Source organism: Xenopus laevis, chromosome 5L (genome assembly GCF_017654675.1).
Source record: "Xenopus laevis strain J_2021 chromosome 5L, Xenopus_laevis_v10.1, whole genome shotgun sequence".
NCBI lineage: Eukaryota > Metazoa > Chordata > Amphibia > Anura > Pipidae > Xenopus > Xenopus laevis.
In genome coordinates, this window is record NC_054379.1 from 26,676,865 (window position 1) to 26,703,137 (window position 26,273).

The 26,273-nt window shown below is 38.9% G+C and overlaps 1 protein-coding gene across 2 annotated transcripts in view; it reads left to right on the forward strand.

The window, feature by feature from the left end:
* The first annotated feature begins 1,731 nt into the window (after positions 1–1,731).
* Positions 1,732–26,273, forward strand: part of macrod2.S (MACRO domain containing 2 S homeolog) — a 1,492,323-nt gene continuing 1,467,781 nt past the window's right edge. The window contains exons 1-2 of one of the 2 annotated variants that reach the window (XM_018261753.2): positions 1,732–2,065; positions 11,464–11,577. In XM_018261753.2, the coding sequence (XP_018117242.1) occupies positions 1,834–2,065; positions 11,464–11,577 (346 nt within the window). In that variant the 5' untranslated portion in view covers positions 1,732–1,833. 2 annotated transcript variants of the gene reach the window in all.

The following is a 26,273-nucleotide window of genomic DNA, read 5'->3' on the forward strand; positions in this document are numbered from 1 at the left end:
TCAAATTTATCTGCTCAATGTTTTAAAAGGGAAAACTTGAATTTTTCAAGGAAAAAAATAGGACATTATTAGAGATTTATTAGTAGAACCCTTATTTTACATCCCCTGATTTAAAGTTCCCCCCCATTTTACCTTGTTGTTTTGTGGTCGCACCTATATATTATGCATGATTAATTTCCCTGATTTTAAATTTTCCTGGATTTTGCAACATTTTTTCTGGTCCCCTGAAAAACATAAAATGGGAGTTCTGCTGTAATCTGAAAAATCCGAATATATGAAAATACTCCATCTCAAACTTGTTGAGGTCATGTAGAAGTCAGGGTCTGACTGGAGCATTGGGGGCCCACTGGGGCTGTGACAAGGGCCCTCCTAGCAGTCACCCGGGGCCCCCTCTGGAAATCCAAACTCCTTGCCCCCTCCCCCAGTGCACATGTGCGAACACCGGTGCATTGTGGCTTATCTATTTGCTTGCATTTGCTTGAAACCGGATGCACATGCGCAAAAAGAAATGCTGAAACGCACCTATGCATCGGGGGGACGACCCTGGTAGCGGGTCTGGGCCCAGTCCAACCCTTGTAGAAGTCAATGGCATATGTCCCTGAAGTTGTTGGGAGTTGGGGTTTTCATCTGAAAAATCCCCAAAAAGTCGAGTTTTCGCACTGAAAATGTGATCAAATTGAGTTTTCAGAGAGTCAGTCGTACATTTCAAATTACTGCCCCGATCTTGTCACGTTTTCCCAACTTTTTCAAGGAAAATTATTGGTAAACGAGTTCAATTTGTGGAAGGGAGTTCGGTCGACTTTGTTTTAATAAAAAAATTAGATTAAAGGGGTGGTTTACCTTTCAGTTAACTTTTAGTATGATATAGAATGACCAATTCCAAGTTAGTTTTTAATTGGTTTTCATTATTTATTTTTTATAGTTTCTTTTATTGATTTGCTTTATTCTTGACTCTTTCCAGCCTCCATATAGGGGGTCGCTGACCCCTTCTAAAAACAAATGCTCTGTAAGGCTACATATGTATTGTTACTGCTGCTTTTTATTCCTCATCTTTCCATTCAGGGCCTCTCCTATTCCTACATTGCCGTTTCTTATACAAATCAATACATGGTTGCTAGGTTAATTAGGACCCTAGCAACCAGCTGGCTGAAACTGCAGACTGGAGAGCTGACCCTCTCCTATTCATATTCCAGTCTCAATGGTTGCTAGGGTATTTTGGACTCTAGCAACCAGATTACTTACACTGGAGAGCTGCTGAATAAAAACCTAAGTAACTCAACACCCCCTAATTGCAAATTGTCTCCGAATATCCCTCTGGACGTCATACTAAAAGTGAACTAAAGGTGAACTAACCCTCTAATTGGAGTTTTAGTAAATCAGCTATTTGTAACTAAACAATCTGCTCTCCCCAACGAGTCACTAGATAAATGAGCACATTTGTTACACAACCTTCTCAACACTTGGAACAAGTCTCAGTCATGGTCACCTATAGCTGACAGGGAACTACAACTCCCCTCATGTTGTCAACTTGCAGCAGGACTACAGAAAGGACACCAAACATTCCCTGAAATCGTTTAATGGTATAGCCCAGTCATTATACACCTTATCCCTGAGCAAACACCGACGTTATCCCTCACACACCATGCGCATGCGCGCTGCCTCCACTTGCATCCAACCCTAAAGCGCTATGACGCGCCCCAATCGGAGACAGTGTTGGGCAGCCGCGGGGCGTGTCCTAGGGAGGAGTCCGTTGTCTGACAGACGGAGGAGGGACGGAGCCGGGATATTGTCCTGCACATCCAACCGTGTAGGTGCTGAGGAAGCTTCGTGCGCATGATCCCTACATACAAACACATAAGGGTGCTGCAGCGGCTGCTTCCTAAGGAATCTCCCATAGTTTGTATCTGCAGTGCAACCCCCCTGCTCTCCCGTGTCTCCCTTTCTCCCCTTCTGAGTTCCCAAACACAATTTCCCGTGAGCCTGGGGAACTTGCAGCCCAAATCCAACAGCCACAGCAGCATGTACCAAAGCAACAAGAAGAAAAGGCTATGGAAGGAGGAGAAAGGTAGCTACCAGCTTCTTGTTCTCAGTGATTAATGATGGAGAGATACACTCACCCCACCCCCACCCACCCAGCATCCATCCCTCTCCCACCCCCTCTCATTGTGCCATGCTTTTGTTCATCTCCTCAATCCCAACCTGTGGCTCTTGGGGCATGCTGGGAGTTGTAGTTCAGCCTTAGGCTCTCAGGTTGGACATAGCTGCCAGCAAGGGTAATTGCATTTGCTCACCAGCCTCATAGGGGGGACAGGGTGTGGGTAACAGTAACAATTGTTAGATATTTTCATTTATAGCCGTTATGTGCCACCTGCTGCCCTCCAGCTACAACTTCCCATTTGTTCCACAAGAGTTGTGGGATGGACTTTCCTGTTTTCTGTAACTCTCCATCCCAACCGCTTCCCTGTAACCCCAAGGCCTTACCTGTACATTTAAATTGTAAGCTCTGCTGTACAGGATACACCCCCTGTGGCATTCTGAAAGAAAACAGACTGCCAATCCCAGAATCCTTTGGGAGGAGAGCACATGTCTCGCACTGTGGTGTTCTGGCTTGTGACACTACTACACACACTTGTTTCATATACTACAACTCCCAGCATCCCTTGTAACAACAGTAAGGGAGGCACCAGGCTTGAAGCGCCAGTGTTACAGACATGAGGAAAGAACAGCATGTGTGTGAACTTTATTACCCCTTTAGCTGTGGGTTCTGCCAGCAGAGTGTGTGTGTGTGACCGTTTGCTTATACCACATGTGACTTTCCTCTATTCGTTTCCTGGAAACACTTCATTGTAAACTCCAAACAGTCCATTGTAAACTTCATAAACTGTGCAATAACCGGTCTATATATCTATATATATACTTTTTTTACTTTATATTATATCATGTAAAGCAAGGCACTCGCAGGTCTTAAAATATGGGGAAAAAGAGCGAGAGTTTATTTGTTATTCCAATGTTTTGGTCTTCCTTGACCTTTGACCTTGACAAAGGTCAAGGTAGACCAAAACGTTGGAATAACAAATAAAATTTATCTTTTTTTCACCATATTTTAAGACCTGTGAGTGCCTTGCTTTACATGATATTCTATATGACTTTTCTGCAGTGTGCACCCAGGCTTTTTCTTCAGCAAGCGAGTGCAGCTATTTTTCCTTTTTCTATATTTATATATATATATATATATTTATATGTATATGCATTACTTGGTGCTCTCTCATATTGTTTAGCGTGTAGAAGTGTGGCATACAGCTTTTTTGGGATTTTGGGAGTTTTAATTCAGCTTTTAGGAGATTCTGGGAGTTTTAATTCAGCTTTTAGGAGATTCTGTGAGTTTTAATTCAGCTTTTGGGAGAATGTGAGAGTTTTGATTCAACTTTTGGGAGAGTCTGTGAGTTTTAATTTAGCTTTTGTGAGAGTCTGTGAGTTTTAATTCAGCTTTTGGGGATTCTGGGAGTTTTAATTCAGCTTTTGGGAGAGTCTGGGAGTTTTAATTCAGCTTTTGGGGTTTCTGGCAGTTTTAATTCAGCTTTTGGGGATTCTGGCAGTTTTAATTCAGCTTTTGGGGATTCTGGCAGTTTTAATTCAGCTTTTGGGGATTCTGGCTGTTTTAATTCAGCTTTTGGGGGATCCTGGGAGTTTTAATTCAGCTTTTGGTGGATCCTGGGGTTTTTAATTCAGCTTTTGGGGGATTCTGGGAGTTTTAATTCAGCTTTTGAGGTACTTTGGCAGGTTTAATTCAGCTTTTGAGAGATTCTGGGTGTTTTAAAGGAGAAGGAAAGCCAAATGTTAGGCACCCCAAAGTGATTGTATTGATTTACCTGAAACCACGGGGCGGTGCTCTTATCATCAAAAAACTGCACCGGCCCGGGGTTATACCAGTGAGCAGCGCTGTTTCTTACTAAAGAGCCGCCTGAGGCGGCTTCTGTGCTGCCCCCCCCGTCTGCTTACCTTTCTGGGGGGAGACAGCAACGCTAGTGCGGAGAGCGCAATTGCGCTTTCTCTCACTAGTAAAGCCGAATTTCTGTTTTAAAAATCGTAAATTAGTCTCTTAAAGGCACCAGGAGCAGCTTTTTGCCGCCCCTGGAAACCTACCTGGCGCTCCGCCTCATTGGCAGAGCGCCCCTGCCAGTAAACACCAGGGAGAGATCCTCTAACGTCTTCCCCCAAGCGCAAGATGACTTTCCTTCTCCTTTAATTCATCTTTTGAGAGATTCTGGGAGTTTTAATTTAGCTTTTGGGGGATTTGGGAGTTTTAATTCAGCTTTTGGGGGATTTGGGAGTTTTACGTGCTGGTGGCTCACCTTCAATGTTCTCTCATATTTTATATTAAATGACAACACAGTGTTATTTAGGGACACCCAATGCTTCTCAGCTCTTGCATTGTATATAGTAGAGCAGCCAGCTTCCCAGCACCTTGCTATGGGAGCGAGGCAGCAACATGAGACGTTAAAGTATTAGAAAAAAAGCTGATTTTTATATAACGGGTCCCATACCTGCACCTTTGTTTGTAAAAAACTGTAAATGAGCTGAAAATCGCCCCCTGATTTCTTTCAGTTGGAAAGAAAAGTTTTACACCTTGTGTTCGTCTGCAACATATGTGCTCAGGTTTTTGCTGGAGCGACTGAGGGCAATGTGGGACTGTCAGCAACATTATTTTGTCTGCTATAAATCAATAGCAGCTGAGCTGTGGTTGAAGTTAAATTAAAGTCACATAAGACCTTAAAGGGAAAGTAAAGTCCAGGTTATAGTGTCATTTTGGTTTAGGGCTGTTTTAAGGCTTTCCTGGGCCTATGAAGAGAAGGCTTCTTGAAACTCTAAGGGCTCTTACAGACGATGGTTTTTAGCTGTGCTCTCCTGCGTTCCGGTTTCATGATGCATTCAGCCGCAGGGGAGCGCAGGAGTAAACGCACTGAATTCTTTTCAGTGGGACTGTACTCACACAGACTCATATAAGCGCCGAACGCAGGTTGGGACGCAACATGTTGCATTTTACCGCTTCTCTGTAAGATCCCTTAAACTGTTCTTATACATATGCATGCACACATGTGGGCATCATTAAAGCTAATGAAGTGAACTCCACTTATGAAGCCACTACCTTACAGGTGCGACGTTTGATCTAGGCCTAGTTCGTATACCCCTAACAACAAATAATCAGCATTCACGGTCTGTTGCAGTAGTTTCCTCTTACTTTGTACTTAGTGCAGGGAAACCTCAACTTTAAGTGCCCTGATTTTAAGTTTACCCGCATTTTACATTTTTATTTGTGGTCCCTCCAATTTATAATGCATTTCCCTGGTTTTAAGTAATGTTTTCCCAGATTTTACATCAAAATTTTGTCTCGATGTACCCAAAAACTGATTTTTTTTTTCCCTCTATGAATGTTATTTGTGAAATAAAGAGGTTTAAAATACTAACCAGATGTATATTTTGCCATGGTTTTGCCTGTAAATCGTCAATTCCAATTAGTCTGCCCCTTATACAGTCCTGCACCAAGCACTTATTGCTTTAGGTTGTGTGTGTGACTGACAATGAGGTCTTACACATGCCCCCATAGTTTAACCCTTGTCATTAAAATAGTAAATATTGTATCTCAAAGTAAAATGGACTCCTGCGCTTATATCCTTTCAGTACTTGAAGAAAAAGTTACTTTAACACATTTCCCTGATTTTACATTTTCCTTGATTTTACATAATTTTTTTCTGGTCCCCTGAAAAATATAAAGTGGGGGTTCTACTGTTTTTAAAACTAATACAGGTATGGGATCTGTTATCCAGAAACAAGTGATGTGCGGGCAGGCCCGAAGCCTGTGGGACCTGCGGGTAAGGGCTGACACGCAAAATACAATGCCCCACTTTCCTGTCCTTATGCATCTATTTATGTAATGTAAGGGCACGGGTATACCCAGAAATGCTGAACTGGGGGCTGGGTCAGGTGGGGGTCCATATGCGTTGGGTGTGGGTCGATCTAGATCTAGAGATTCACATTACTGATACAGCCCTTATCCAGAAAACCCCAGGCCTCAAGTATTCCGAATAATAGATCCAATACCTGTATGTACAATAGCAAAAAAGAACATAGAAGGGTTGGCGAATGAGAAAAATCTTGATAAGCCTCTACCTTATAGGGCCCTGCCTGAAACTTTTTATATCTCCATTGTGCATCATATCAGTGTTCTGGCATTTGATCCAGACTGTGTGGGAGTGCCCTTTCCTTTACATGCTGAGCACCAGACTGTTGGAGCAGAGGCCAGGGCAGGGCACATAGTGTTTGTAAGTAGGGATGATAAGTCTGCCTTTAAAAGATTAGTTCACTTAAAGTTATCTTTTAGTATGTTATAGAATGGCCAAAACGAAGCAACTTATCTTTTAGTATGTTATAGAATGGACAAAACAAAGCAACTTTTCAATTGGTTTTCATTTTATATTTTGTGTAGTTTTTAAAATTATTTGCCTTCTTCTTCTGACTCTTTCCGGCTTTCAAATGGGGGTCCACTGACCCCATCTGAAAAAACAAAGGCAACAAATTTATTGTTATTGCTACTTTTTATTACTCGTCTTTCTATTCAGCCTCTCTCCTAATTCATATTCCTGTCTCTTGTTCAAATCAATGCATGGCTGCTAGAGTAATTTGGACCCTAGTAACCTGACTACTAAAAACTGCAAAATGTAAAGCTGCTGAATAAAAAGCCAAATAATTAAAAAACCACAAATAATAAAAAAATTAAAACCTATTGCAAATCGTTTCAGAATATCCCTCCCTACATCATACTAAATGTTAATTTAAAGGTGAACAACCCCTATAATATGTATGAATGTATGTATATTTTATTTCTATAGTGCACACAGAACTCGGGTTGCTAGGGTAATTTGGACCCTAGCAACATGCTTGGTGAAATTGCAAACTGTAAAGCTGATGAATAAAAAGCTAAATAACGCAAAAACCACAAATAATAAAAAATTTAAATCAATAGCAAATTGTCTCAGAATATCCCTTTCTACATCATACTAAATGTTAATTTAAAGGTGAACAACCTCTTTAATATGTATGAATGTATGTTTATTTTATTTCTATAGTGCACACAGGACTTTACAGCAGAACAGCCAATGAATAGATCAAACAGGGGTCAAGACAGTTATAAATGTAAAGTACAGTTACATTTAAAGATGAAGTGCTAAATGTTAAAAAGAGGTCCCTGCCCGGCAGAGCTTACAATATAATATGGTGGTATATATATTATATCACAGTCCTGTAAAATGGTCCTGCCTCGTGTGTTCAGTTTGTTAAACCAAGTGCCTAATGCAATATAATGTGTGTAGTCTGCACTTGAAAGACATCACCAAATAGCAGGGCATCACAATTATTTTCTGTTACTTGTTCTCGTTTAATTGCAAGAAAAAAATGTGCTGAAAGTGCTGTGATAACGTTGAGGTACTGTGCCTCTTAGGGTACACCATTTAAATCAGGCCCCAATGGTCCTTTCTCGACTGGCTACCCTGGGCCCCTATTAGAGTATAGTTGTTGGGCAGGGGGGAGGGGCAAACAACCAAAACTGGGCCAAGCGTGTCAGGGGCGAAAGATCCGCCCGTTAGCGAAATGCCAAATGAGTGGATTGTACGGTTTGCCAGTTTAAGGTATTTCAGCAGTACAGTAATTCAGTTCGGAAGGGGGTCTGGAAGCTAAAATGTTTGAAAGATTCAGAGCACATCCTTGTGAGGTTCTAGGCATCTGTATTTTCTTTAAGCTCCCTCTGTGAGCTCAGCAGGTAATCTTTTCTGGTATTGTTAAGAATGTCTTTGACAATAACAAAAACTAAAATCTGAACAGGTTGTAGAATAGCATTTTCCAGGGGTCTATAACTTGCAAATTACGGAGAATCTTTACACTCTTTGTCTATAGGTGAGATACAGTTACCCATGGAGCTATCTAACTACAGTAGAAATATAATAGCTAAAGGACATGTAAACCTTAAAAAAAAAACGTGCTTTTCCAATTTTTTTTTTTGCTTTATCAAAGCTATTAAGCTGTTTATTAACTGCTAATATAACAAATTTTATAAGAAGAGTGCCAGCTGCTGGTCAGTTCCTTTGACTGTACAGTCAGATGCACATTCAAAAGGAAAACGGAGAACTGCTCTGATGTTGCCTTGCTCAGGAAAGAGATCAGAGCAACATCAGAACAGTTCTCTCTGTTTTCCTTTTGGATGTATATATCTCTCTGTCCGTATAGTCAAGGACGTGACCACCAGGTGATGCTGCTGTTACAAAATTCATTATTTTAGCAGCTAATAAACCACTTAATAGCTTTGAAACAGAAAAAAATGCAGATTGCATAAGTGCTTATAAAAGCACCCTGAGGAATTTTGCATTCATTTTACATATACTCTGACAAAAAAAAAAATCGATCTCATATATTTGCACTTTTAATTTTTGTATAATATCAGAAAATGTAGTTTCTTTCCAATATTCATTAATTACAAATGTTCAGTGGTTATAAACGTATTTGTTATTGTTCCCATCAATAATCCCTTTCTCATGTAGAAGTCTGTTTTTCTCCAGGTCTTACTCAGCTTGGTTCTGCTTCATTGCCAGGCTCATACAACTTGGCAACCTCCCCATCTTTGCCATGTCAGGTTTTTGTCACCTTTCAGTATAAAATCTAACTGGCATTCAAAGCAGTTTTTAACTCCGTTCCTCTCTCTTCGCCATTGAACTTATCTCCATATACTCAGCAAACTGCTTGTTTCACTTCTACCAATCTACTACGCAACTTCTCACTCATTACCTCTTCACATACTCAAAACAAAGACTTTGCTAGGGCTGCATCCCTTTACTGGAATGCCCTTCCATGTTTAATCCAACTTTCCCCCAGTCCATCTGCCTTTAAATGATCTCTTAAAACACATTTCTTTAAAAAAAGTTTACCCTTATCTAGCCTAGTATTTTTTCAGTATACATTACTGCCACCTGTTATATGGAATGCTCAATGCCACATCTCTGTTTACTCCCTCCTGATCTTCCCCATCCCCACACTGTGTCTTATACCCATTCTCTCTTTAGATTGGAAGCTCTATTGCGCAGGGCCCTTTTTTCCTCTTGTATCTACTATATATTTGTATGTAATATATTTGCATAGAATTAGATCTTCATTATGCAAAAAGCTAATTTTGCTGACTTCTCTAAATCAAGTTTCTTAGCTAAAATGGATTTGTTGCTAATGTGATTGATAAACACTATTCTCACTTTTGAAGATTGAGGCCTTGTAGGAAATGTTCAGAACTTGTTTATTTTATATAGGGACTTGTCCTTTAAAGTGAGTATTTTGTGTAAAAGCCATCTTCGCTCAGCATTTTCAGGCCTAAAAGCACCGAGTCGTATGCGGCTAGGCCTTTCCATTTAAGTACACGCAAGCTGGGACTGGGAGAGGTGATTCTGATTACTTTTCAGCCAAATAAAATATTCCAAGCTGAAAAACTCCCAGTGTGATATATATATATATATATATATATTTGTCAAACTTGTAATGTGATGTACCTTGGGTGATAACTTTTGTGGTAATAGCAGAATTAACATAACTTCAAGTACACCCCACTGCTGAACAGAGTAACCACTTTGTTCAGTCACTAGGACAGCTTTTCTAGTTCTCAGTAGTTCATACAATTCTCCCCAGGGACTCCACCCTTCCCCTCTTAGGCAACTGCTTCGCTGCTGACCCCTAGTTCTGCTCTACAGATCTGACATACCTCCAACTCATCTAACTATTTGACTCACCTTGACACCTCTCTGAGGTACTGTAGCTGACCTCAGTCTCTGTGGCATCATCCACCCTTATCACATTACATCAGCTGAAGAGGAATTGGCCTAGTGTTCTCTCACTTATATAGCACACCTAGGGTAATGCCCTTCCCTTTTGAGTAAATCTGGCCATAGTTGTGCAGATGATAGCCTATGTCAAACGATCGTCCGTGCCAGTCTTCTGACCTGCAACTAACCATTCAGATTAATATGAAGTAAAGAGAACAAATCACACAATGCTCAGGCCATTAATTGACAGTCCGCAAAGTTATGTCCGACATATAGTAGTGACAATCTCCCATTGATATAGTCAAATAGGCAGAGATCTTATCATTTTCGTACAATGGAATCTTTGCGTCTATGGCCATCTTAAAGTGGACCTGTAACCCAGGCATAAGAAACATTTTCAAATTAAACATGAAATATAAATTCTTCAATTTATTAAAGCATTCATAGCTGTTGTAAACTCATTTAAAAATCTCAGTGGTCAATCAAATATTGGCTGCCCCTCCTCTATGCCTCAGACATAGAGGCGGGGCAAGCAATTACTTTCACTTTCCATTTAGCACGTTCTAGATGTTACTCCTCTTACACATTCCCCCAGTTCTCTTAAACATTTAATTGTGTAACCAGTGCATGGGGCTGGACATCAGGTCCCCCATTCTGGTGCACAAACACGACTCTGAGATGTTGCAAGGATTGTCTTAATAACAGTGTCCACAAAATGGCTCCTGCCTGCTTGCTATAATTATGAATTCCCAGACTGAAGGAAATAAGATTCAATTAATTTTTAAGTGTAATCAAAGTTAATTTTGCTTGACTAACATGATAAAATAGGATTTGGAATATTTTTTTTTTAGATATTTTAACCCCTTAAAAAACGTCCTGAAATCTTGTGTTGTGTTGAGTCCTTTGGGGCTTTGTTTCCTTCTTAAGTTGTGTCTAAATGATTTCATTATCAGCCGCTATATCCTCAACTATTTTATGCATTGCTTTGTTTATCGGCAGAAGTCATTTTCAGACCCACCATAACCGATAAGCCCACTCATATCCATTGTACAAATAAATCCATTAACCAGCATATAAGTAGCATAAATGATTCAGAACTGTGTTATCAAAACCTGAATAGCCGGACTAAGGCTGAAGGTACATTTTGTGTTTGTTATTTTGCTTGGGAACAGCCAGTTCAAGTGGAATGGTCTCTTTTGGGCATTTTAAAATTCATGTCGGATATAGAACCCATGCATAAAAGTATCCTAATAATATGCTCTCCTTTTTATAGTCTCATTAGTGAGGGAGATAAGTCTACTTGTTCTGTATCTTTGCACTTTTGCTAATTTTGTCTGTTTTTTGAAGGTTTTTTTCTGTGCTATTTTTTATTCTTCTTTTATTGTTAAACTGTACCATCCAGAACTAATTAAATAGTAGGAACACATTTCTTACTAAATCATGAGATGAAATATTCATAAAAAGTTTTTCTGCTATATTTTTTATTGAAATTGATTAAAACCAAAGTTTGAGATCATCCTTTATAAAGCAGCTGCTCCACTTTGTATTCATTTTTCAAGTGACTGTATAATAGTAAAAATAGCCTCTGAAATATTTAATTTTTTCTTTACAGAACGGCTGTTAAATATGACACGGGACGAAAGACGCAAGGAATACAGGGAATACGTTTCACTGGATAAAATTCCATCCCTAATGGAAGAGCTGAAGAGCAAAGCATCAAGTGATGGTAAGATCCATATTTAATATTCATGATACTGCTGGTGTTTATGCAAAGTGGTAAAATCTCCTTGTAGATCAAAAGGTTTTTCTCAATGGTTAGAATGTTTTTTCATTGCAGGGAAAGTAGCATGTATCTGGTCTTCTGCTCACCAAGCTACTATCCATGCAACTGCAAGTGTTCATACAAAGCATGAAAAAGCTCTGTATATACGACGAAAGGGGAAAAGCATAATTTCCTGGCAATTTTTTTAAAAAGGGTAAATGTAATTTTCCTAAGCTGCATTTTCAAAACCATAAAAATATGACTACTTGTAACAAATTTTTTTCACAAAATATTTAATTTTTCATAAACAAAATTCAAATTTTTCTTATAATGCATAACTCGACCCGTAGTAAATTTGCCCCCCAATTTTGTCCACATTTTTAAAAATGCAACATTGCTTATCTACAATCTAAAACCTTAGTTATTCCAATATTAGCATAAACAATAATGGTACCCTGAAAGGCACATTCTGCTGTATAAACCCTACAGCCTATAATTACCCTCAATTTATTCATACTTCATAACCAGATTTTAGACGCTGGTTTTAGAGGAATTCAATGCTTAAGGAATTAAAAACATAACACCTTAAAAAATAATCAGGTTTTTAATATATCTTTTTTTTTAAAAAAACATAGGCATGTCTTTACATTCTTCATTGGGATGAACATTTTACAATTTTCAGATTAAGTGGTCACCATGTGGCCAAAAGTAACTCGTCATTATACAAAAAGCTCCTTCAAACCCCACTTGCCCCCTTTCAGTTAGCCTGAGAAAGAGAAATGGCAGCATTGTCCGAAGAGGAGCAGGATGAAAGCACTAATTCAAAGGATTACTGCCTAATTCAAAGGATTACAAGTATAGGATCCATTATATGGAAACCCGCTAGTCAGAAAGCTCAGAATTACTGGTAGGCCACCTCCCATAAATTCCATTTTAATCAAATAATTCACATTTTTCTCTATAAAAAAAACACTTTGGGTTTATTTAATGTTAAAGGGGAACTACTGCGAAAATGAAAATTTAATATAAGTTTAATTGTACTGAAATACAATCAATTAAAAGTTCTGTATCTTTTCTGAAATAATCACGTTTATGTTAACTATTCTCTTCTCAGCATTTCTCTTCATTCTGTCTTCATGCAGCAGTTGGGTCAGATGAAAAATATATCTTATAGTGGGGCTCCCTTTCCTAGCAGAAGGGCTCACTCAAATAACTGATTCCAGTACAAACAAAGTCTAACAAAATAACTGCCTTTTGCACAAATTCTGCATGTAGAGAGACAGGATTTCTGATGAGTAGCGTGAGCTCCAATAAATCTACTAGTTAAAAGGATCCCTCCTATAATTTCGAGGGTTAAAAAAAACCTCAAATTCGACCCTAGAAAGTAAAATCCTTCGAATATCGAATTCGAAGGATTTTAGCACAAATACTTCGATCAAACAATCGAATAAAAATCGAGGGTTAAAAAACCCTCGAATTCGACCCTAGAAAGTAAAATCCTTCGAATTCGAAGGATTTTAGCGCAAATACTTTGATCAAACAATCAAATAAAAATCGTTCGATCGAATGATAAAATCCTTGGAATCGAACGATTTTAATCGATTGATCGAAGGATTTTTATTTGATGAAAAAAAAGCAATGGTGTCACTTCTGTGTAATTCTTGCAGTGGGAATTGTGCGTTTTTTTTACCAAATGTTTTTACAATAAAACTAAAATATAAATGCTACATTTCTTGTAGAGTGCATCATGTTATTTAACACTTTCCCTGCTAACAGAATAAAGCTGTTGGCTAGGGCATTAACAGGCTGCTGACAACTTACAGTTTACTTTTCGGCGGGAAAAGCGTGTTGCTACTTGCTGTTCCCAAGTCCGTGCTGAGGGGTGGCAGGAAAAAGGTTAAATATATAAAATTGTTTTTGTTTCATTTTGCTGGGCTTGCAGGCACACATCACAAATGTGTTTAATCCCTGCTGAATGCAATAGACCTGGCAGGGATTCATTTGAGGAAGGATTAAAATATAGTTACAGAACAGAATATAGCAACAGAACCAACACAATGCAATTAAAATCGGAGCTATCTACATATGGCCTATTTGCTTGTATAGAAAACCACTATATAGCTGTTCACGTTTCATTTAAAGGGGAACTATTGCGAAAATGAAAATTTAATATTCGCTTCAGTATACTGAAATAAGAAACTTTCTAAATGCAAACAATTAAAAAATCTGTAATAATTAAGTTTATCTTAACTATTTTTAGCATCTGTTTTTCCTCATTTTGTCTTCATTCGGGAGTTGGGTGTCAGATGAATAATCCAATATATATTATAGGATTATAATAATGCTCACTCTATTAAAATCACCAGACATCATGTCTCTCTACATGCAGAATTTGTGCAAAAAGGCAGTCATTTAGTTAGATTTTGTTTGTACAGGTTATGGGAGATGTTATCCAGAATGCTCATCGGGACCTGAGGTTTTCCGGATAAAGGATCTTAATGTAATTTGGATCTCCATACCTTAAGTCTACTAGAAAATCATGTAAACATTAAACAAATCCAATAGGCTGGTCTTGCTTCCAATAAGGATTAATTATATCTTAGTTGGGGTCAAGTACAAGTTACGTTTTAATCATTACAGATTATTTTTAAAAATCTGGATTATTTGGATAAAATGGGACACGAGCATTCTTTAATTCGGGATTCTGAATAACGGATCCCATACCTGTACTGGAATCAGTTATTTGAGTGAGCTCTAATACATCTGCTAGGAAAGGAGCCCCCCATAAGATATATTGGATCATTCATCTGACACCCAACTGCTGAGAGAGGAATAGTGAATATAAACTTGATTATTTCAGAAACAATGCAGAATGTTTGATTGTATTCAGAAAGGTTCTAACTTCAGTATGCTGAAGCTTATATTACATTTTCGCGATAGTTCCCCTTTAATGAAGGCTTCTAAAGGTGTGCCAACCAGAAACTCTGTTTTTACTGCATCAGTCCATAATTAATTTGCATAATGAAAGACAATGTGATTATAAGCAACTTTCTATTCGTGATCTAAAAAATTTTTGGGGTTTTGACATGTGAAATAATTTAGCAGGTGGCAGCTCTCCTCCAGCCAAGACTCCAGTTCCCAGAGGGCCTTGGGTTCTTTTTCACAGGTCTGTTGGCTTTTGCTCCATTGTTTCACAAGTCACAGTGCAGAGAATTTAAAGAATATAAAGGGTCAGAGTTATATGTGAATTACTCCATTTTCTCACTGAAGCAAAAGTCTTGACTTTTACATTATTGTGTTTTCAGTTTGCTGTGTATTGATTGTGGTGAAAACACAGCTCCACCCAGCCTACTGTGTTCAGTAAAGCCTTCGATTATACATATTCATAATCAGCCTTAGAAAAGTCTGAAATAACTTATAACGCTAGATTAGACAGGGAATTGTAGGTTAATATTGTGTCTTGTGGGGTATGCGTTCTTATGAAATAACTCAGTTACTGGAGTATTCAGGGCAGCCATAAGGCGCGGATTTCAGATGAGGGCGCCCGGAGGCCAGTGTCCTCCGGCGCCCCCTCCCTCCCACAAGATCGTGTAAGATTGCGCGCATTCGCATATTTTCTTAGTGGAGCACTAAGCGTTTATCGTGCTTAGTGCTCTGGGATCGGGGCAAATACACCTGCGGCTGCGAGGCATGCCTCCCCTTAATTTTTGACGCCCTAGGCCTGGGCCTTTGCGGCCTCGCTGCAAATCCGGGCCTGGCAGCCATCAATAATCATAGGTCATCATGCTACTAACTTAGCCTCTACCTCCTAGAGGGCCCCAATTTTTCAGCTGGATATAGCCTTCTAGTTGCCAAGTAATTAGTTATCTCTACGTTTGCCACCTCTTAATACTCCTTCTGTTAGAGATGGAGCATGTCTCTATTTTGCACTGCATAAAGAGTAGAACCCTTCATATAAAAAAACACTATAAACATACAAGAACCCACCAGTCATTAGAACTGCCAGATCACCATACTCGGCCTCCGGGGGAGGTAACAGTTTGGACTGCTGTGGGGCAGTGGTCCCCAACCTGTGTGTTCCGAGTACCATGATGCTCACCAACTGTTTGGATTTTGCTCCCAGTGGCTTCAAAGTAGGTGCTTATTTTTGAATTCCCAGCTTGGAGGTTTTGGTTGCATAAAAACCAAATGTACTGCCAAACAGTGCCCCCTATTGGCTGCCAGTCCACATAGAGGTTACCAAAACCAATCACAACGCTTATTTGGCACCCCCAGGGACTTTTTTTCATGCTTGTGTTGCTCCGAACTCTTTTTACATTTGAATGTTATGGGCAAAAAAAAGTTGCAGACCCCTGCTGAAAGGGTTCCAATAATATTGTGCTTGGGGGAACCTTGGCAGCAATATTTTTTCCTTGGGTCCTGCCCTCCCGTATGCTGGACACAGAGGGGTATATAGAAGATATATATGTGGCCCTGCTTGCATGTGCTTTCCTTTCTATGTGTAAAGTGACCTGCACCACAATAAAACATAAACAGATAAATAGCAGCATAAATAGTTGGTCAAAGACAAATGCAGTTGCAGGACAAGAGAACTATTCAGTGTTGCTGTTTATAACTAGGTACAGAACTGTATGAGAAAATAGACGTGGCCAATGTCAGGTTCAATGTGCCAGGTTAGAGCGTGTGAGAAATAACTTTGCAGTAAATGAGTTATTGTAGGTTTTGCTTCAGAAGTACTGGACTGGTTGGGCTCTGCAGGAGTGGCAGGTCCAAAGGTTATCTGCCCTGTAGTCGCATTGGTTGGCCACTTTCCAAAAAGCTTTGTGTGCAGAATCACTGTAAGGCCAAAGGTTTCCTTCGGTGAAGAACAAAACAACCTTTAAATGGAAAAGTAGTTATAAAAAATACAGGTATAATAATTTCTGGAATGATTTGCATCTGCATCTAAAACATTTAATTATTTGAATTTCAGAAGACACTTCTGTTTGGCAGTACACCTGGTTTTTATGCAACCAAAACTTGCCCCCAAACCTGAAATTCAAAAATAAGCACCTGCACCTGGGAGTAAGATACAAGGGGTTGGTGAGCGACATATTGCTCACAAGCCATTGGTTGGGGATCACTACTTTAGAGAGTATTGTCACATACTGGTACGGATCAGTACTTTAGAGAGTATTGTCACATACTGGTTGGAGATCAGTACTTTAGAGAGTATTGTCACATACTGGTTGTGGATCACTACTTTAGAGAGTATTTCACATACTGGTTGGAGATCAGTACTTTAGAGAGTATTGTCATATACTGGTTGGGGATCAGTACTTTAGAGAGTATTGTCACATACTGGTTGGGGATCACTAATTTAGAGTGTATTGTCACATACTGGTTGGGGATCACTACTTTAGAGAGTATTGACACATACTGGTTGGGGATCACTACTTTAGAGAGTATTGACACATACTGGTTGGGGATCACTACTTTAGAGAGTATTGACACATACGCTAACATTCATGTTTATTGCTTTGGCTGTAGCAAATAATGATTTGCTGCAACAAAGTCGGCTCTCGCTCACCCTGAATTAATTAAAGGCAAAGATACCCGGTGCGCTGAGGTACAGGTTCGGCCACCTCACGTATGATGCTCCAAAAAAGAAATCCAAATGCACACGGGACTAATTGCAAGCAAGATGTGCCTTTGGATTTCTTTTTTTTTTAAATAATGTGATTGCAACAGTAAGCACTACCTTTAATTCCTTTTGAAGGTGCTTAGTAAGTGGTTTCACGCGACTGTAAAAAAAGATTATAATAATGCAAGAATGGTCTAGACTAAACGGAATTTACTGTGCAATATATTTATGTAGCACTGTTTATTCCAATACTATATAAATAGAGCAAATTGGTAAAAGTACAAAGAAAAGAAGAACATAACTATATTTAAAACTTATAAAATTACATTCAAGGTTAAGTGTTAAGCGTTAAGAGACAAGAGGAAGGAAGTCCCTGTCCCGTAATAGGAGGATTGCGATATTCAGTGGTTGAGAAATTGCCTAATAAGAGCTAATAAGACTGAATCAGGTAGTAGTCAAACCAGGATAGAGCCTGATCAAAGTGCTGGTGTCCAAGGCATAGAACTCTTGACACACACCTGCTTTCTACCCTCCATTTCTCACTTGCCTCAACTGCTTGCCCCCTTCTACACATCACACAAGTAGTCCCATTCCCTCTGGGCAGCGGGAGTAGAGGGTTTTGTTCAATAACTAGGGAGAGCAACAACAGACTAAGTACAGAAATTTGGCGCATTCACACATAAATGTGAAGTCGTTTCATGGAGATTATCAGTAATCAGCTAAATCATGGATATCGAATGTGTAATGGAGAATTTGCATTAGAAGGGATTGACCAGTAGTATCAGATGCAAATGATAAATCTATGGGGATTAGACTAGAAAAGGAACCTGACTTTGGCAACCCCTCATGCACACATTGTTCAGGTGTGTAATACAAAATAATAATAAATAAAATATTATTCTATGCAACTTTCATTCTAGATGCATTTTTTATACAGGACCTATTCAGGTCAGCTACATAATCTTATGTAAATTGTATGGTATTTATTCAAAGCTACCGAAAGCGTATTAATGTTAGTAGAATACAGTGCATATCGGTGTTAATTCATTTTTCACTTTCTGTGTCAGAGATAAAGGGACTCAATTTTGTGTTGTGGAATTACAAATAAAATTGGTGACCAGAAAAATACAACACATCAAGTCAAGCCATTATTTTTCTTTTATAATGCAAAACGATGCTCGTAGTTTGGCCTGTGCTAAATGGAAAATATTGATACCTGCAATACCAAAACTTTTTATAGACTTCTATACCATGGAATGCACAAGAGCCATGAATATCCTGTAAATTATATCCTTATAAACGGTGCTTAGTGATGTCTTTGGTTATAATCAGAGCATAGTGATGTAATTTGTCACATGACTCACTGAAACTTGTGTAATAAATAATAGATAAAGTAAAAGTACCCCCGTAGCAAAATATTAGAAGTCACCTCGGAGTTCCGTGACCTGTATAAGTCGGCCTCGTGTTTTTATATGTCATGTAACTCCTCAGTAACTTATAATATTTTTATATTTTTTAAGAGTGGGTACTTTTTTCAGTATACAGGTATGGGACCTGTTATCCAGAATCCTCGGGACCTGGGGTTTTCTGGATAACAGATCTTTCTGTAATTTGGGTCTTCATGCCATAAGTCTACTAGAAATTCATTTAAACATTAAATAAACCCATTAGGCTGGTTTTGCTTCCAATAAGGATTAATTACATCTTAGTTGGGATCAAGTACAAGCTACTGTTTTATTATTACAGAGAAAAAGGAAATCATTTTTTAAAAATTTGGATTATTTGGATAAAATAGAGTCTATGGGAGACAGCCATATCGTAATTCGGAGCATTCTGGAAATCGGGTTTCCGGATAAGGGATCCTATACCTGTAGCTCCTTCCTTAGCTGTCATATTGCCCTTTTCTTTTTTTGAGTCAGAAACCGTTTTTAGCCAACTCTCTAGAAGTAGATATGGATGAAAAGAGCTGGTAACAACTGGCCTAGTAGCAGCAAGAATAAAAACTACATTTTCTTATTGTCTCTAGAGAGAAATACAATAGAACCGGTTACTAAGCACAATTGTGAAGGTTAATACAGTTTAGGACTGAAAGAGCTTGGTGACCATGTACCTGTCTGTAGGTAGCAGCCTAGAATGAATATCAGGTGATATAGAAGTATTTGTTGAATTATGGTAGATTATTATAGGTAGGTTATTATAAATAAGTTATATGTGGTACAGGTATGGGATCCGTTATCCGGAAACCCGTTATCCAGAAAGCTCCAAATTAAGGAAAGGCTGTCTCCCATGGACTCCAAATAATCCAAATTTTTTATTTTATTTTTTCTTTAATATTAAAACTGTATATTGTACTTGATCCGAACTAAGATATAATTAATCCTTATTGGATGCAAAACCAGCCTATTGGGTTTATTTAATGTTTACGTGATTTTCTAGTAGAAGTAAGGTATGAAGATCCAAATCATGGAAAGATCCATTATCCGGAAAAACCCAGGTCCCAAGCATTCTGGATAACAGGTCCCATACCTGTATATATTCCCTCAAGCATATAGGTTGTGATGAGAATTATTTTCTAAAGCTGGCCATACATTATAATATCCATTTATTTGGGGAGGTTGTCAAACAAGCAGGTTAGTCCCCAGTATTCCTTCCTCAATATACCTTGAGATGGACGCTATCAGGCTAATAGTTTGGCCATCGGGCAAACAGTTGGAGCATAACAATGGGGAAGCCATTGAGCGAGCACTGCATTAACTAGCCGATGCAGTTTGTCCAGAAAGCATTTTTATATCTGCTCGATCAATATTTATTTAATGGACCCCAAAGCCAGTCAATAAACTGCCGATACAGTCCAGAAGGACCAAAGTCGCACCTTTTATCAGCCCATATAGGGCCATCTGAAATAGTTTTGTCATTGGCAGATTAGCATAGGGCCATAGTTATCAGCTATCCCAGCATTGTGCAAAGGTGACAAAGTGGGGGTAACAGCTGGGTCGTAGTGGGGGAGCAACAAGGTTGGGGCTTAGCACAGGACACAAGTCACAATCTATCTGCTCCTGCTTTCAGTGATTAGAATTGATGCAGATATTTAGCTGTACAACTACAATTGCTGTGATATATATATATATATCTCTATCTATCTATCTATCTATCTATCTATCTATCTATCTATCTATCTATCTATCTATCTATCTATCATCTATCTATATATACAATCCAAACGGTTCAGCACACCACTGGAGCAATTGACCCAGGTGCTACCAATTGCAGCTGCATACAAGATCCAAAAAGGTAAGGTGCACATTGGGATCCTTCCTCCCTCTCTCTCTCTCTCTCTCTCTCTCTCTCTCTCTCTCTCAATCAATTTAGGAAAGTTATTCTTGTTTCGTTTAGCTATACTGGTTTCTATTCAAGTACCGGTATGGTATTCAAAAGCAGAGTTGGTGACATGGCAAGACAAGCCCTTGCCCTTTCATGGCATTTACCAAACATGATAGCTGTGGTGCCTGTCTTTGGGAAACTTTAGGGAAAGGGAAAGTGCTGGATTCAAAGACAGTAAGTACTGAGGCACTGATCATAGTTTGGGTGTGGCGTTAAGGAGCTCTGTTATGGGAGGAAAAACTCGACTTCAAGTTTTTTCTCCTAAACTAGAATGTCATAAAGACTGCAAACATCTCCAAATTGGTCACTAGACCTCTCCTATTGACTGAATTCAGCAGGTTTTAGGTGGTGAATAGTCAAATTCGAATTTTTAAAGGGCCAGAGTATGATAACTATCGAAAATCTACTTTGATTTTTTTTTAAAAAACTCTAATTGAATTTGGATAATTCCCTAGTCGAATTTGACAGTTGTGACCAAAATTTAAATCTGCCCCTAAGGGCTAGTCCACACGAGGAGATTCAGGGATATTTTGTTGCCTGGCTACTAATCGCCTCGTCTTTTGAGCAACTATCTCCCTGAACTGCCTCAGCGTTTTTCCCCATAGGCTACAATGAAAAGTTGCCTGCACTAATGCACACGCAGCGATGCGTTTTCAATAGTTGCCCAAAGTTGCCTCAGTGAGGCAATTTCAGGCAACTATTGAAAACACATCGCCGTATGTGCATTAGCGCAGGTGAGTTTTCATTGTAGCCTATGGGGAAAAACGCTGAGGCAGTTCAGGGAGATAGTTGCTCAAAAGACCAGGCGATTAGTAGCCAGGCAACAAAATCTCCCTGAATCTCCTCGTGTGGTACCCTAAATGTGAGGATCTATGAGTAAAGCTGGGTCACAGCATGTAATGTAAGTGTTAGGAAGGTATTTTCAGGAGATTTCCGGCAGAAGACAAACCTTCTCATGCGCCACTGCCCTAATATTTTGGCACCGTGATCTTACAAGTGTTGATAGTCTGACAGGGGCTTTATATTGTTCGGTATTTGTCTTGGGTGAGACCCTTATCAGCAGTTATCTTTTCCTTATGCAGCTTGGAATTTCCAGCGGAATCAGTATTTTTTCCCCCACACGTTTACCATCTCTGGCTTCTTTGCGTCGTATTAGTGCTGCCTGTATGCATTCAAATTATTTTTAGCATTTCCCTTAGCAAAAGCAATTATATCTGAGTTTACTCAAGCCTCTGACAAGCTGATGAAATGGGATCATGTACCATTAAACTTGCCTGAATTTTAATTTGTGGGCTGTCTGAAAGGGGGTCAAAGTGTTACTTGAAAAAGTTGCTTCTGTAACATCTCCTGCGTTCTCTGTTCTAAACTTTCTCCTAATCTCACACAAATGATTATACCGTAATTTAGATTTCATGTTTCCTCTTAATATATTTCCATTGCAATACAATTACAACCTGGTTATAAATGTCAACAACTGTGAAATACAGAATGTCTGCTTTTACTTAGCTAAATCCCATATTAAAGGAGAACTAAAGAGGTAAGGCAGAAATGTTTTACATTATGCTTTGGGCTTCTGTACCAGCCCAAAGCAGCCATGGCCCTTGTAGTGTAACAAATTTGGGCCTCCAAAGATGCCCCAGTAGCTCCCCATCTTCTTTTCTGCTGATTCACTGCACATGCTCTGTGCTGCTGTCACTTACTGAGCTTATGTACAGTATACTAAATATGTTCTGTATATAAATGTCACAATATAAGGCTGATTATCTTATAATTAAGATTATTGGTACATGGCCGCTCAGAAACCAGCACAATTTGCATTAGAATTTAATAATCAGTCCTATAGCAGCAGCTTATATGACCTCATTTTCTGTTCGTTAAACAGGCCAGCACTAAAGGAGTTCAGGAAAGAAGATTCGGCCGAATACCGAACTGAGCCTGAATCCTAATTTGCATATGCAAATTAGGGGTAGGAAGGGAAACATTTTTTCACTTCCTTGTTTTGTGACATAGTCATGCAATTCCCCTCCCCGCCTTAATTTGCATATGCAAATTAGGTTTCCAATTCGGTTTGGCTGAGCAAAGGGATTCGGGCGAATCCGAATCCTGCTTAAAAAGGCTGAATCCTGGCTGAACTTGACTCACTGAACTTTGTGTATTATAATAAATAAAGTACCCCCAGTTGTAAAATATGAGGATATTATATTCCATGACCTGTAATGACCTTCGGCCTCGTGTTTTTATATGGTCATGAAACTCCTCGGTAACTTATAATATCCTTATATTTTACAAGAGGGGGTACTTTATTCAATATATATATATATATATATATATATATATATATATATATATATATATATATATATATATATATATATATATATATATATATATATATATATATATATATATATATATATATCCTTGGAAAAGGTCCCCAAGTGGGACCGAAACGTCGGATCTAACGTTGTGTATTCAATAAAACAACACTTCATTCACTAAACTAATGGGAGAGTGCTGATCCTTCACACCATTATATATATATTTTATATTTGTCCTGTTAATACAGGAGCGAGATCACAATGGGGATGGCAATCAGCAGACCAGGTAGCAACTGCTGTCTCTGAACCTTTTTCAGAACCTTCTATAGAAGAAGTACTTTTACTCACTGCTTTCGATATGTTAAGGTCATTGATTATAAACCTGCAAGTACATTCAGACACACAGCCGTTTTGGTTTTTTTTTTTCAGAGCAGATGGCTGAATAGAATTTGCATGCTAGAAAAAAGGAGCCATCATCTGCGTTCGCATTCGTCTTCCTTTATAACCCTTCACTAGCGCTTCCACAGGAATGCATAGCTGACAGATTTTAGTTTATAGATCTCCTCCAACTGCCACATGAAAAAATAAAGTTAAGTACAAAAGCTTCCAGGGAGAGCAGAGTTTGCACAGGCAGCATTTCTGTGAAATCCAGCAGAGATGATTTCATTGTGCTTCTATTGTTATGCAGTTTGCATGAGTTTTCTCTCCTGCGGACTGACTATAATGCTTGTTGGCATTTTTGGACGCTTATGTTTGCACAACTGAGCCTAAGGGTGTGTTCTCACAATTATGTGCACAGGTTATGACACCACTGCGTACACTGCATGGCCAAAAGTATTTGTACACAATAAATAGGCTTGACTATTTTAAGGGTTGTTATTTACAGGTGCATAAAAGCAAGCATAAAGCCATGCAATCTCTTTAGACTGGTAGTTGTTGGCATTTTTTGATTCAAGGCCTCTTGGAAGACCAACCTTTGTTCAGGGCCCCCCTTGGTTCATAACAAGGTTACAGATACACAAGCATTGGTGTGATAGCCATTGCAAGATAGTACGCAAGCACCTTCCCATTCTATATAATGATTCCATATTGAAAGAGATGTTATCAAATACTCCTTTAAAAATGGTCTCGGAAGTTCACCACTTTAGGAAGAAAATTATCACCAAGTTTAGTGTCCACCCCTGTACCGTCTCTTTCGAGAAAATAACCGCCAAAATGTGAACAGTCTGAGCAGAATATTGAAAAGATATATGGCCATCAGGGAGTGGGATCAGCCTGTTCGCAAATGCAAAGAGCGGATTTCAGCGCCCGCGGCACTCCTGCTCCCGTCACACGGCTAATCCAAGATGGCGGCACCCATGGTTGCCACGTGGGTTCGGACACCACATCGCACAAATGCGTGATGTCACAACGCAAAATTCAAAATTAAAGGACATCCAGGACGCCGGTTCAATGCCTGGTTATAGGATTTATTTTAATCATTCCTGGGTGTTCCTACGTTTATTGCATTCCTGGACTTCTGACCCTGCCTGTACCTTGACTTTGCTATTTATCTGCATGTCTATTGAACTACTGCCTGGATTTGATTACGCTTATTCCTGATCCCTTGTCTGTTATCGCAAACTTGGACTTTTACCCAAAACTTCCTCCTTGGTCCGGACTTCCCCCGCTGGGAGCCAATAGGCCCCTGACACATATACACCAGCAAAGAAAATGTTCTATATGCCATCAGCCTAAAGGTTGTTACTTTATCATAGGACTGTGGCTAGCGAATATATGTTATGAATGAAAATCTGTTAAACGGTTTAAAGACCTATCCTCATTAAAGCCGGTGGATGGCGGTGATTATATTCTGGTAATCCTAGGAGGGACCACTCAATACCTCTGAAGCAATGCAGAAGGTTTTTCAACTACTAAGTAAACTCGATCTTAGAGATGCAATATTGATATATAGGAAAACATTTCAATTACATATCAAACATACTTTAGAAAGCAAACTGAAACATTTTCAATGAGCACATAGAAACCCCACATCAAAAGTTCTAAGGGAAATCTCTCAAATATAGTACATAAACTAAAGGTCCCTTATGACAGATGCAATAAAGAAGTGTTGAGATAGACCAGTGAAGGCTATAATAGGAAAGGAGTTAATACATGTTCTCTCTTTGCAGAAGAAATGAAAGAGAGATTCAGACAGCTATATCCACTATTTAAATAGGAAAAAGCAGGATGATGTGTGCCCCAGAAGATATTGCAAAAGCTTTTCAAGACCATAATACAACCATTTACAGCCTGACAGACAACACAGCCAATTTACAAAACAGGCTTTTCTCATAAATGACATTCATTTTACACTGACCCCTGAAGACTTGCAGTCCCAGATGGCTTCCCCTTCTCTTATAAAAATTCCATAGTGAATTATTATATAGTTCCTCCTAACTCAAAGAGGGCAACAAATACATTAATGGGTATATTGTGGAAAAACCCGACTAAATGATCTGCCCATGAATGTTCTTCAGGTCTCGGCTGACAAACAAATCTCGGCAATAATCTCGGATAATTTTGGTTGATGCCTTTTGGAATGAAACATTTCTATTGAAGCTGAAGTTTTATAAATGGCAAATTTGAGAAAAATTGGCAATTGTTTCCACCGTTCCAAGTTTGAGTCCATGCAAAGTGCAGGGTTTGTTTCCAAACAAGTTTGATACCCCTGGATGATAAGACCTGCTACCATGCTGCGTACTCCTTGAACACTATTTACGAAATAATATACTGAAGAGTTGTGTTTTGCTCATGGTCTACAGTACTGGTGGTCTCCAAAGTTCAAATTTAACATACACTAATGAATATTGGGGTGATATGGGTTGACCTCCAGCTAAAAGGCTGCAGGTTGGACATGGAATTACTAAAAATATAATTTTAAACAATTTATTAACATGTTATTTGTCATTTTTCTATACACTTTTTGGACAAAGGACACAGAGTTTGGGTCTAGAGGACAAAAGGCCTGTCTGCCGAACTCTAAATGTGGTAGTATCAGCTTTTGTTATACAAATTGATATGCTGTAGAATTTCTCCAGACGATTAAACACCAATGTTTTATGTGCACCATAAATCAGACTTTGGCACTGTACTACTACTACAGCCCTATGGAAAAATTCTCCTCTTGCTGGAACTAATGCAATTACCTATAAATCTATTTTTCATTAACTTTTATCTGCAATAACCTTTAAATGCAATCACAGACCCCCATTTTAATCAGCTGAAAGTGTTCTACATGATACCCATTAAACAAAAAAAAAATTACTTTTTTTTTTATTAAATAAGAAGCCTGCTTG